This window comes from Mesoplodon densirostris, chromosome 16 (genome assembly GCF_025265405.1).
Source record: "Mesoplodon densirostris isolate mMesDen1 chromosome 16, mMesDen1 primary haplotype, whole genome shotgun sequence".
NCBI lineage: Eukaryota > Metazoa > Chordata > Mammalia > Artiodactyla > Ziphiidae > Mesoplodon > Mesoplodon densirostris.
This window is the reverse complement of record NC_082676.1, coordinates 52,459,753-52,472,487: the sequence shown is the minus strand read 5'-3', so window position 1 is coordinate 52,472,487 and position 12,735 is coordinate 52,459,753. Positions and strand designations below refer to the sequence as shown.

Here is a 12,735-nt window from a genome sequence, read left to right as displayed (position 1 = left end):
TTTTGAAACGTGTAGATTACTTTTTCATACAGTCAAAAATATATTTTTTAATCGGTGCTTCCTTTTTGACTCTCCCTAAATATTAGAAATTTACAGGAGTTCCAGACTTTGCTTTCGAGTTCTGAGATACACAGTTTGGAAGAAAGCCACAAATGTTTCAAAATAAACGCTCAGCCTCTTAAAGGTTATTGCAAGGGTCAGATGAGATAATGGTGACAAAGGGCTCGCAAAATGTCTGGCACGTAGTAAATAAATGCTCAGTAGGTACGGCTTGAAGCCCGGGGGTCTGGCGGCCTGGAAGGGAGTGCATTCTGGCTCCGCCCTCTCCGGGGCTGAGTAACCTCAGGCTAGATACCCAACATCTGAAACTTCCGCCATAGACTTCTCTCGTCTCTGCTGTCACCCTTACCCTCCCTTCTTAACCTTCCTTGTGTTTCCCACTTGGCCGCCAGAATGATCGTTTTAAAACTTAAGTCAGACCTTGCACTCTCCAAGGGTTCCTAGCACCCTCAGTAAAATCCAAATTCCTTACCAAAACTTACAAGGTCCTCCCTGACCTGCACACCTGCCTCCTTGCCTAGGAAAATCATCCCCCCAACTTTCGCCCCTGGCTTGCTTTTCTTCAGATACACCAAGCATACTCTGCCTCAAGGCCTTTGCATTTGCTTTTCCCTTTAACTTGAGTATTCCTCCCCCCGTTTATCCCCGAGACTTGCTCCCCACTCCCTTTCCTCAGGTCTCTATTCAATCACACACTCATACAACCTTCTCCCCATTCCCCCCAACCCCATTGCCCCGCTTAATTTTTCTCCACAGCACTTACCAGCTGAAATATTGGAAGTGTACTTATCATCTGTCTCCATTAAGCAAGCAGGGATTTGGTTGGTTTTGTTCACCGCTGTACCCACAGCTTCTAGAAAAGTCATCTGGTACATAGTAGGCGGTTGATATGTATTCGATGAATAAATGAATGGGCAAATCAGTTTCCCATTTGCAAAATGGGGATGATACACCAATCAGCTTAAGTTGCTATGAGGGTAAATGAAATAATCCAGATAAAAGAGACACATAAAACCCGGGAGCGTGCATGCTCAGTCAGCGATTTGTGATTAGCATCACAGCCCACCTCCCCCACCCCCAATGCTTCTCAAATCCCAGGTGAACATTGAGGAGAGCTAAGCTCCCAGTTTGAACATCTCAGGGATATAGAAATCTCTGGTTGTTACTTACATTTACAAAAGGACATTTGCTTTTCTAATGAACATTTCCTTTAAGAACTGGTTCCCTGTACACTTACCACATTCTGTTGACAAAAAATGTGGTGCTCACCTTAATTGAGGGCCTTAGCAACAGTGGGAAGTGAATAAATCCACTTTCCTTCAAGAGCCTTACCATAAATAGAAAATTAGTACCACCCACTCTCTCTTTATACATTTCATTCATTCATTCATCCCTTCATTCAGGAAATATCTAATGAGTGCCTACCATGTGCCTGCCAGGTGTTGTACCAGGTGAGAGGACAAAAATATCAGTTCTTGCCCTTAAGAGGTACAGATCCTAGCAGGACAGATCTCTAAATAACAGCACAATACTGGGCAATGTGCCATATAGGACGCCAATATGAAGTGCTGTGAGAACAGAGAGGTGGCCTGGAAAGTTGCTAAAGCTTTCACAGAGAAGTGCCATTTGATCAGTGTCGTGAAGGGTGCTAACAACTACTAATTCCTAACTGCCACTAAGTGCCTCCTGTAGATTAACTGAATCCTCAAAACAACACATGCAATTACATAATGTCCCCGTGAGATCTGTACTATTATCTCCACTTCACAAATGAGGGAGCAAACGAAATTCAATCTTAACTCAGTCTCCAAATTTTGCTCTAGGTTAAAAAATCAAAACAAAAAAGTGGTCACTTATAACTTGTCTAAGCTACTAAATTACTTGTGGGGTTTTGGGATCCTGAAACATCAGGAAGGGTGTGTGGCCGGCCTATAGATATTAAGAGCTAGGAGGGCATATAAAGATGGACAGAAATCTCAGAATGGTTGGGTTGGAACTGGGAAAAGGGTATTAGGGTGGAAATGGAGCGGGAGGGCCATGTATACATTGCCTCTTGTCATCCTGTGAATTCTGGAATGATAGGACCTCTGCCAGAGGTGGTGCAAAGGCAAGAGTTGAAAAGGGACCTGTGCTGTGGCCAGAGCTGGCACAGGAGTAGCCAAGCTGGCCTGGGGAGTAATCATAGCTGCATGTGGAAGACCAGCATTTCAGAGCATCCAGTGACCAGGAGACCTATGGTGACTGGGTGACTGGGTTGAGACTTCCCTGTTCTGGACATCATCAAGCCCCCAGGAGGGTCCAAGGAAGGATCCACACACTTTGGGGAGAGGGGGAGCAAGAGATTTAATTTGACATTGAATCTTTCCCCAGGATCCACTATGTATAGATAGTAAGGCCTAATGATAAAATATCCAACTGGGGCTCTATTTTTTTAAAAATTCTAAGTGCAGGGCCTCCCTGGTGGCGCAGTGGTTGAGAGTCCGCCTGCCGATGCAGGGCATACGGGTTCGTGCCCCGATCTGGGAGGATCCCATATGCCGCGGAGCGGCTGGGCCCGTGAGCCATGGCCGCTGGGCCTGCGCGTCCGGAGCCTGTGCTCCGCAACGGGAGAGGCCACGACAGTGAGAGGCCCGCATACCGCAAAAAAAAAAAAAAAAAAAAAAAAAAAATTCTAAGTGCAGACAAAAGTCACCCACCGATTATTTACTGAGCAGCTCCGGTACTGAATTCCGAGCTAGGACCTAGGGCACACAGGTGCCTTGGCAGGCACTCTCTCCTGCATGGCTCCCTGCCTATTCTTCCAACCAGGCCCTCTCACACATCACCTTTGGCCATCAATTATTCATTGTATCTCCTTTTCCATCTAGGGTGGTGCCTGGATGTTTACTGAATGAATAAATTTAAACCTTTTATTTCATTTTGTTCTTAAAGAGCACCTTATAGCCATGTAATGATCACACAGGGTAGTTCATTAATTGGGTACATAAATCCGATCATGTAAATGTTGTACTGGCTAAGCTAGAAAGAAAGGACACGAGGGATTCCAGCTTTTTTATTTTTCCCCTTTTACACAAAACAAAGTAGAAGAAATAATACCGGATTAAAACTGCAAAAGTAGTTAATTGGTAGAACACACATATACACAAAAATCTAAGAAAACAAGCTTATTTACAATGAGGAAACAGGTAAATTACGGTAGTTTGTATACGAAACATTAAAAAAGAAAAGTCAAACATATGCTACATGGGTGCCACTGTTTACAGCAATACTGAAGGGGAGAAAACAACACTTATTTAGGAACAGATACACCACAAGGTCCAGGTTTTACAGCATCAGTGCAATAAATTCACAAAACTATATTACAGCTAGTTAATCAGTTTAAGAATTGTTCCCAAATATGTCACATTTCCAGCCCTCAGAGGTTCATTCCTACAGATTTCAACTACTCCATCTATGGGGACCAAAAGCAGCCAGTGTTACCATAAAATGAGAATCTTGAGGCTTACCTTTAAAGGCTTATTCTGGTCTTGAAAAATTAGTAGGATTTTCTACTGAAATGAATCTTGACTAAACACAGGATGAGTTTTGTTCTTTATTAGCTGATCTTGGAGTGAAGGTCATAGACATGACTCTTAACCTATTATGTACTTTAGTTTCATTTAGCTGAAAATCTGAAATTAAAAGTATTCTAAAAATCCTAAATACCATCTTGCGTAAGCCTGCTACTAAAAAGCCCTTAAGGATGTACTAACTTCAAGTTTAAGTGCACGGGAACAAGAGTTCTAAGCCTGTCAGATTACCCATCTGGGAGAAAGGATCAATGCTTCCAACAAATTGCTAAATTCTGCACAAGGGGGAAGCCAACACATACTAAGCCATGGAATTACTTTCATTTTATTCCATGAGGATTCTTCTCCCACAGTATCGAAACAGAATGAGGAATGAATCTTAACTGGTCTCTTCATCAGAAGTGGTAAATTTGGTTTCTATATTCAGGAAGCCAGACAGTTGTTTAAGCAGACTGTGAAAGTAGACAGTAGAACCAGCTTCCTGTAGTCACAGACCACTATCTTGTATCCAGCTAAAGCAAAGATCAACTTGAACAGTTATCCCAGGCCACTGTTAACTGTACTAAAGGATGAAGTTCACCACTATATTATTTTAAAAGTAAGAGTTCAATTAACCCTGGGTGAGAAAAACCAAGACAAGTGGAAATGATGAATGAGTTGTCCATATAAGGCCAGCTGATGAGAACACACCCATGAAGACACTGGGCATAAAGCCTTACTTGGCAAGTCAGAATTTCTACTCACTAAGGGCAGAATGAGGGACAGCAAAGAGCTACATCTGTAACATTTTAGTATCCAGACAGCATAACAGACACTGTCCCCAAGGACAACGTGTACACCATTAATCACACTGAATAAAGCAGATGTATTATTCATTTTTCTTTTCTTTTTGTTTGAGAAGCTTGTTTATCTCTCTTTTGGCCATTCCAATGTACTTCGAAATGATTCCATGTTGGTTTAGTCCAGGAAGCAAGAGTAAGAAAGTCACTTAAAATTAAAAACAAAAACAAAACAAAATAAAATTACAAAGGCAGCAATTAACTTCCCAAAAATTCTAACATTTTATAGAAGGTAGTTCTTCAGACTATTACACACTCTAATGGGAGGAAGTAACATGAAATCCATTATTTCCATTGGTATTTATCCCCAGAAGCTTCTGCTTCATACCTCCCAACCTCAGATAAGACATACTGCTTATTTTTACCTCTTGCACATTACTTTCTACCTTGGTTATTAGTTCTTTGTCTTAACTTCCGATAAGACCACAAACTCACTGAAAACAAGGACCTGGGATTTAGTCATCTTTCCATACTCACACAGTTCCTTAATCGCTGCCTGGAACTCAGGGAGCAGGAACATATTGTTTACTAAATTCCAGTTAGACTTTACTGGCCAGGATGTACCTGCAGTTTTTCCTCAAAGACTTACCTATCAGGTAGGTGAGAAGGAGGTTGTGGACTTGCTGTCCCACCCAAGCAACCGCAGCAAGAGAAATGATCATGGTCATGAAGTACTAATAATGAAAATAACAAGAATTTATCAACTCCTAGAAACAGACTAAGAAGCGAAACTTTAGTAGGTTGTTTCAAAGACTGGAAAATAACTCAGTTTTTATTCCCACTTTTCTTTAAAAATATTTAGTATCTATATATTATATAAAACCCATAGAAAACTCCCTAGGTCTACTTTATAGAATTTACATACATTCTCTCCTAGAATAACTATAATTCTGTATGTAAATTAAGTAGTTTGTAAGTTAACTACTTTTGCAATTAATAACTTCACATAGTAACCTCAAGTGAAGCTAAGAGAAAAGAGAACAAGTGCTTCCTAAGTATATGTCTTTTACATTTATTTCAGTAAATAAAAGATTATTATTCAGTAAATAAAAAAAATTCACCTCTACAAGAATAAAAATTGAATGCAAAATGTAATTTTAACTTTTAGTCTAATACAGATAAATATTTATGAATGTACTCAGAGGAGTTAAACCAACAGATAATGATAAACATCAAACTACAACTAGAGTAAAGCAAAAAGGCTTTACACTACAATGAAGCAAAAATTGACTCAATCTTAAAATGTTGCTTTACTTAAATAAGTCAAAACCAAAAAAGTACCATTTTAGGCTTTTCTTCCTTTAGCGTAAAGAGGCGTTTCCACCAGCCCACAGCTCTGCGTCGAGTTTTTACTAGATTGCTGCAAATTTCATGGAATCTCTGCTGTTGCTCAGTGGTCCTAGGAAAAGAATCTTCCCTTTTACTATAGGCAAATCTTAACAGTAAACAGAAATACACCGTCCTCTCAAATTTCAGAAACTATCTTCTAAAGAAAATCTAAATAAAAACAACAATGATTCACCATTATCTTATAGAAAAAGTTCTTAAACCATTAAGACTCCTTTTGGGAATTCCCTGGTGGTCCAGTGGTTAGGACTCTGTGCTCTCACTGCAGAGGGCCTGGGTTCAAAACCTGGTCGGAGAACTATATCCTACAAGCTGCTCAGCATAGCAAAAAAGACTCCTTTCATAGCACAGGAATAAGTTTTAACATAAAGACACATGTGTGTGTACAAAGTAATGGTATCTATGGTTCTAAAGCCAAATTTGGTCAATGATAGTAACAAAAAACTCATGACTACTATGAGCCATGCAGAAATCAGTATGAATTAATTTCCCTATTCCTATATTATTTTGCAGATCCCAATGAATCCTGGGTGGTGACCCATCAGAGTCCCATTATTTTGAGGAAGATGTGAAGTTTCAACCAAACAGTTATATTTAAGCACTCGTCAGTAAGATAATAACTACTAGCATTCAAAGCACAATACCATCCACTGGGCTTCATACATTTGAGGCCTAGGCAGCCACAAGGAGCTCAAATCCAAATTCCTTATAAATTTAGTCCCATTGAGGGAAAATATAATCACAAACAAAACAGCAGTAAGAATACAAAAAGATCCTCCAAAAAGCCCTTTGTAGTTTATAATGTATTTTGGGTTCTGATTTTTTACAGAAATTTTGCCTTTGTACTGTCTTTGCTATACAGACGTAATGGCTGCTATAAAAAGTAAGCCCTATGCTGGAGATGTGTTGCTTTCTCTCCTCTAGTCCTTGTCCCTATAAATCTGCAGTGACAGATACAGTAGAAGGGCTTCTACTGAGCCCTGGAACTTCTTATAAATAATCAGACCTCGTATGCTGCCCATAGTCAAGGCTGGACTGTGGCTAGGCAACAGTGTTCTTCCTTCCTCATAAAGGTCAAAAAACACAATCACTCTGTAGATAAGACTGAGTCACATACTGATTACCACAAAACTTCAAGAGCTTACTTCTGAAAATTTTTCTCCAGGAGTTATGAATTAGCAGATTAGAATGTTATCTGGCTAATAAAGTCAGGGTCTGAGGTTGATTCTGTTACATTGTTACATTGTATAGTTACAAACTTGCCCCCCAAACAGCAGCACAATGAAAAACAATTCAAAGCACATTTCCTAACACTAACCATTGTGCTATGGCAGAGACATCTTTATTTCAATACAAAAATGCTTAATTATCCCATAACTTAAGCAAACCCTACATTTAAAATTCTTATTTTTATTTATTTTATAATTTGCTATTATCAGGAGAACGACAAACTACAGGCACAAGTAGACTACCAATGAAATTAAAATAAACAACCAAGGGAGAATAGCAGCTAGGAGAAAAAAATCCATTCCTATATCTAGTTTTGCTCACTATTTGGATCAAAAGAGAAATGAAACATTCCAGAAGGAAGTTAAAAAATACTTTAACAGGATCCACAGCCACTTATCTTGGGAACTCATAAGTAACCCATTCAAAGAGTGGTATAAATGCAATCAACAACCCACTTATATATACAGCTTGAACGTATTCTAAAGCACTTTTGCTAACCTCCACTGCACTACCTCAAGGTCTCAACGTGAAACACAAGATCAATCTTTTTCTTTTTTTTTTAAGTCTTTATTGAATTTGTCACAATATTGCTTCTGTTTTATGTTTTGGCCCCTCCCGACCAGGGATTGATCACGCACCCCCTGCATTGGAAGGCGAAGTCTTAACCACTGGACCACCAGGGAAGTCCCAAGATGAATCTTAAAAGTCAAAATATTTCACAGCACCCAGAAGAGTCTGCCTAATAGAAAAGTAGACATTCAATAAATAGTTGCTAAATGAACAGGCAAAAAAAATCTACGTTACTGTTTTCATATTCATTCAAAAGTAACTGGTGAAATTAATATTATAATATCTTAAATATCAATGGAAAAGATGTAAAAGTAGACATACTACTTTTATGGAAAGCCCATTATGAGGTCTGCAATCCTTGATAAAACATTACCTAAAAAAGCCTCACTTCAATAAAAAGGTCTAGGAAGAAAAAAAAGTCAAATTAAATGCTAGAGTATAAAAGAACTATGGAGATATAAGTACTGGAAGTTTGTGATTTATATCTGAATCAGCTAAGAAATTCCTTACATCAAACGATAAATCTAACCCCTAGCCATCTGATGGTTAAGACAATTCTCTGTGCTTAATTACAACACACTAGTCGTAGCCACCAGGCGCAGTAACTTCTCAGAAATTAGACTGCCACATCATTATTTCACCTACCATTTATTGGAGCCAAAAATTCTAGGCGCTAGAATGGGAACAAGGTAGTCAGCCAAGCACAAAAACATAACAAAACAGGAAACACCTGACAGAACGGATGGATCTAGATAGTAGATAGTCCTGTTTAAAAAAAAAAAATAAAGGTTAGAAAAACATAGTCCTCATTAGTCCTAGCTGAAGAGGTTTATTCTCCTAGTCCTCTGGTTCTCAAAGATGTTATTCGCCTTTTTTATTCTAATTTTCTCACAAGTAGTTTTCCGGAAGCTTCATGACATCACAGCTGTAACGGTTAACGTAAACATGACGAAGCAAAGGCTCTGGAATCCTCAACATTTTTTAGGAGTGTAAAGGGTCCTAAGGCCAAAAAGTGTGAGCCACATTTTTATTCAAATACCTTGGTTACTGAGTTTACAAAGTACTACAAATTCTGAAAACTAGGCAAACGCCTCTAAGCAAAGGCATTCTTTACAGATTCAGGCACTTCCATAAATGGAACCTGAGCCCTTTAGGAGTAACAAGCACAATCTACAGAAATTTAATAGCTCACTTACAGAAACACCAAAGAAACCACACCCATGATGGCAGGTGGAAACCAGGCTCTTTCCCATCGGAGGACTTTATCTGCCATCAGCATCACTTCTCCCCATCCTTGCAGCTGCTCTTCCAGATTTGCAGTCTCTGCAGCCTACATATGAGTAACATTTAAAGCGATCATTCTACTAATCTCAACATTTCTGTGGCTCCTAGAGAGTTAAATTCTTCTAAGGCACCAGGTATGTAAAACGACTCTTACAAATCACTACCTTAAACAAATTAGTTTCTTAGAAAAACGCAATTTTGAAACCAAAGACAGAAATCAATGGGGAAAAAAATTATCATTTAATGCTCACTTTCCAAGTCCAAGCACTGGGCTACTCTTTTATATGCATTATGTAACATAATCCTTATAGACCCCTTAAGATAGGGATAATCAGAGCCATTTTACAATTAAAGAAAGCGAGCTCAGAATGGACTTTCCCAAAGCCATGCACTACTAAGTGGCAGCGCCCTGAGTATAAAATTGGATCACTTAAAGTTTCTCATTTCAGGTAGTTACAACCGGTCTGTTGTTTTGTCATTTCATTGATTTAGCCCCCTACTTCTGAATCCATTAGGAAAGCCTCTTCCTGAACAGCATTCAATTTCCAAAATAGCTCTTTGTGCAATGAAATCATTTAGATGTTGGCATCATCTGCACAATTAAGGAAAACTACTGTGCTTTTACAAAATTATAAAAGGCATATTAAGCCCAATATATCTCAATAAAATGCTTCTTACACTTATCAGGACATTTTGGTTAGACTTCAAATTTCTCTGCAAATTTGACCATCAGCTACAAGTAGACTTCTCAGATGAGCTAATGTGGCAAAAAGCCCTTAAGCTGATTTTGGTAGAGAAAAAAAACTTGGAACAGGAAACCCATGTGTCCTTATAACTGTTATCACAGGGAAATATGCAAATGACAGGAGACAGGGCAGCTTAATCTTGACAAAGATGTTATCTGTGTCACACTGACACTTAGGTGACCTCAATGTTTCCGACTTTATATACCATGCTTAATATAGTTAAATAAGAGATTACCACGTGGCAGAAGCTCTGCTAAATATATTATATGCTTATACTTTAATTACTCCTCCCAACAAGCTGAAAGGAAGGTGTCATTACTATCCTCATTTTACAAATGTGGAAACTGAGATACACAGAGGTTTACAGATCTGAATCCAGCAAATCCAAGGCCAAAGGCCTTGTTCTCCTTAAATTAAGTCACACTGCTCTGTGGAAAGAGCAGCCGAGCTCCAGGCCAGGATTGTTGTTGTTTCAATAGCTGTGTGAACTTGGGCAACGATCAACTCTTAAAAGGAACCTGGCTGGGGCTCACTAGGCTAACCATAGAAAAGGGGTGTGTGTGTGTGTGTGCATGTAAGGGGGCAGAGGTCATGCATATCTAAAAACCAATGCAAAATGAAAATCACGCACAATCAAAACTGCCCTGCAAAGTCACTTAATTCGTTAGCACCTGAGCTCTTGGAAAATCAAAAGTCAAAATTAAATTATTTGGTTTCTCTATTCACTGTTGTTCTGGTGGTGAGTAGCATGCTTTTTCCTGGGGAAAGGCAACTGAGAAGATGGACGGACTTCTCTCGTTTTTACCTAGATCCTGAGGGGGGGATTCGAGCTGAGGTTAAAACTGTCTGCCTGTGATACAATCTTACTGCAGTTCCCTCCGACCCCTGCTTACTCTAAAATCGTCCTGGGACACCCCCCACCCTCGCCCAGACAAACGCCAGAACCTCCCACTGTCCCTCCAGCTGGATCCTACCTCCAGTTCCCAGCGGCGAGCTCGTAGCCTCCCTGCCGTTTTAAAGCTGTGCCAGCTCTAAAAGAAATTCTCGGCAGCAGCCCTTTGACCCTCCACCCCTGCCCAAGTATTAGGGGAAAAGGGCGAACGGACATCCTGGTTAAGATCAAAGACGGGGAATCCCAGATACGGCTGGGGTCTGGGCCGCAAAAGCGCTCGACGAGCCCCTCGCGGCCCTCTGCCAAGGACTGCACCCCAGGCTGGCCACAGCCCCCCTTCTCCCGCTTCCTCCTAAAACCCTATTCGCGGTGAATGATCACGCGCCCTCCTCGCCCCGTCGTGCACCTTCCCCAGGGGATGTTAGGAGTCGACACGACTAGTGACCGCCAAGCAGAGGTTACCCAAGAAGCCCAAAGGGCAGGCGTCGTCGCCTGCACCTGGGAACGGAGAGGAGGGCCGGGCCCGCGGCGGGTAATAGGAACGAGGCCGCAGCGCACCGAAGTCCGGAGGCCCCGCTCGGTTCCCTCGCGACGGAGAGCTGGGACTCACCAGCAGGTTGGTGCTGCGATTATCTCCTTCCGCCATTGTTCCCGAGGTGGCCCCTCAGCGAGCGTAAGACGCCCCCAAAAGCCTGCCTTCCTCAGAGGCACTCACGACAACCCCAGCGAGAAGGCACGCCCAGCAGGACGCTTATATAGGCCAGCTGCCTTTCCCGACACAACCCGCGAAGCTCGCTCCTCATTGGGCAAATCGAGATCACGCTTAAGCGGGCCGGACCAACCGCTGCTCAGCGCTTGTCTTGAAACCCAGATCAAAGGAGAGTGAGACCACGCCGGGGCCGAGGGGGCGGGGACACGGAGTAACCAATCAGCACCCAGGAGATGTGCTACGCCCCGCCCAGGCCTTTCGGAATCGGTTCAACTGCCCCTGGCCGGGGCCTGGTATAGCCTTAGTATCCCCAGGGCGGGCCGCCATGGTGGCTCTCGGACTCTTCCGGGAAACCTCAAAGCAGCTAAGGTGCCTCTCTGGAATTTAGTCCTCAAGGAAATATGACACCCAATATCAGGCGGAGGGCAGAGATGGGCATGTGACGCTAACCGCATTGTGATTAAGGAGGCTGGCTGGCTGGGATCTTCTTCCCGACCCAGACGGTGGCCGTGACCCTGGCTGTGCCCCTAGTCAGCCCGCCTTTCTTCTAATACCTGCTCTGCCAGCCCTAGCCAGGCCGCTGAGCAGCTTAGACCCAGATATGTGAACTCGCGGACTCGTGCCCATCTCAGGAGGTTTTGATTACAAGTGAAAGGGGCCATTTATGTAGATTTTGTGCAATTTTTCCTTCCCTACCCATTAGGAGTAAGGCCTTAGTTTGATGGAGGGGCGGGGGCGGCGGAGAGGGTGTGGAAATCTGGGCATAGTTTAAGAACTTGTGAAAAATGCACCGACTTATAAAATTGGCTTATTTTCATGGGTTCTTTGGGGAAATTCTTTGTGGGGCACTTCACTTAAACTACGAGCTCCCCCTCCAAAAAGGGACTGGTTTTGACAGATCCTTTCTTACTAAGGCCATGCTAAGGAAAGATGTAAACCCTCTCATAAGAGTGGAATTTATTGCAATTTAAGAATTAGATGAACTATGTGAGACAGTTCTACATGTTTCTCTCCAGGATTTCAAAATGCGTTAACATTTTCATTACTGAATACAAACAAAATGCCAAATGTTAACCTGGTTAGATGTCTCTTTCAGGAAAACTTACCGTAGCTTTTAACTTCCAGCCTTTTACCCTTTTATAGTCATCTATATTATGCCATCGAGTTTGTCTGTTTATTATTTATTTATTTATTTAGCGGTACGCGGGTCTCTCACTGCTGTGGCCTCTCCCGTTGCCTCCGGACGCGCAGGCTCAGCGGCCATGGCTCACGGGCCCAGCTGCTCCGCGGCATGTGGCATCTTCCCGGACCGGGGCACGAACCCGTGTCCCCTGCATCGGCAGGCGGACTCTCAACCACTGCGCCACCAGGGAAGGGAAGGGAAGCCCTCGAGTTTATTTTAAAAGCATTCCTTAAATTACTACCAAGTTCATAAGATTTCAGGGAAGACATAAAGAAATGTGAGCCAACACGGCTACAGACCACATGC

The 12,735-nt window shown here is 42.0% G+C and overlaps 1 protein-coding gene across 2 annotated transcripts; it reads right to left on the bottom strand.

Moving 5' to 3' along the window:
• Window positions 1–3,098: 3,098 nt before the first annotated feature.
• ARL6IP1 (ADP ribosylation factor like GTPase 6 interacting protein 1) lies at window positions 3,099–11,279 on the bottom strand. 2 transcript variants are annotated; one of them, XM_060078541.1, is made up of 6 exons: window positions 11,148–11,279; window positions 8,812–8,945; window positions 8,261–8,380; window positions 5,750–5,867; window positions 5,058–5,142; window positions 3,099–4,616 (listed from the first exon to the last, which is right to left on the bottom strand). In XM_060078541.1, the coding sequence occupies exons 1-6, from the start codon at window positions 11,181–11,183 to the stop codon at window positions 4,498–4,500; spliced, it is 612 nt and encodes a 203-aa protein (XP_059934524.1). In that variant the 5' UTR covers window positions 11,184–11,279; the 3' UTR covers window positions 3,099–4,497. The 2 variants fall into 2 exon arrangements, with proteins under 2 accessions (XP_059934524.1, XP_059934525.1); XM_060078542.1 differs by lacking the exon at window positions 8,261–8,380.
• Between the last annotated feature and the right edge of the window lie 1,456 nt (window positions 11,280–12,735).

What these genes read in the sequence shown, in the direction of transcription:
- ARL6IP1 (XM_060078541.1), bottom strand. Translation starts at nt 11,183, where the DNA reads ATGGCGGAAGGAGATAATCGCAGCACCAACCTGCTG. An exon ending in GTGGTTTCTTTGGTGTTTCT is followed by an intron (nt 8,381 to 8,811) that starts GTAAGTGAGCTA and finishes TTTTTTAAACAG; the next exon opens with GACTATCTACTATCTAGATC. An exon ending in ATTTTTGGCTCCAATAAATG is followed by an intron (nt 5,868 to 8,260) that starts GTAGGTGAAATA and finishes TTCTTTTCCTAG; the next exon opens with GACCACTGAGCAACAGCAGA.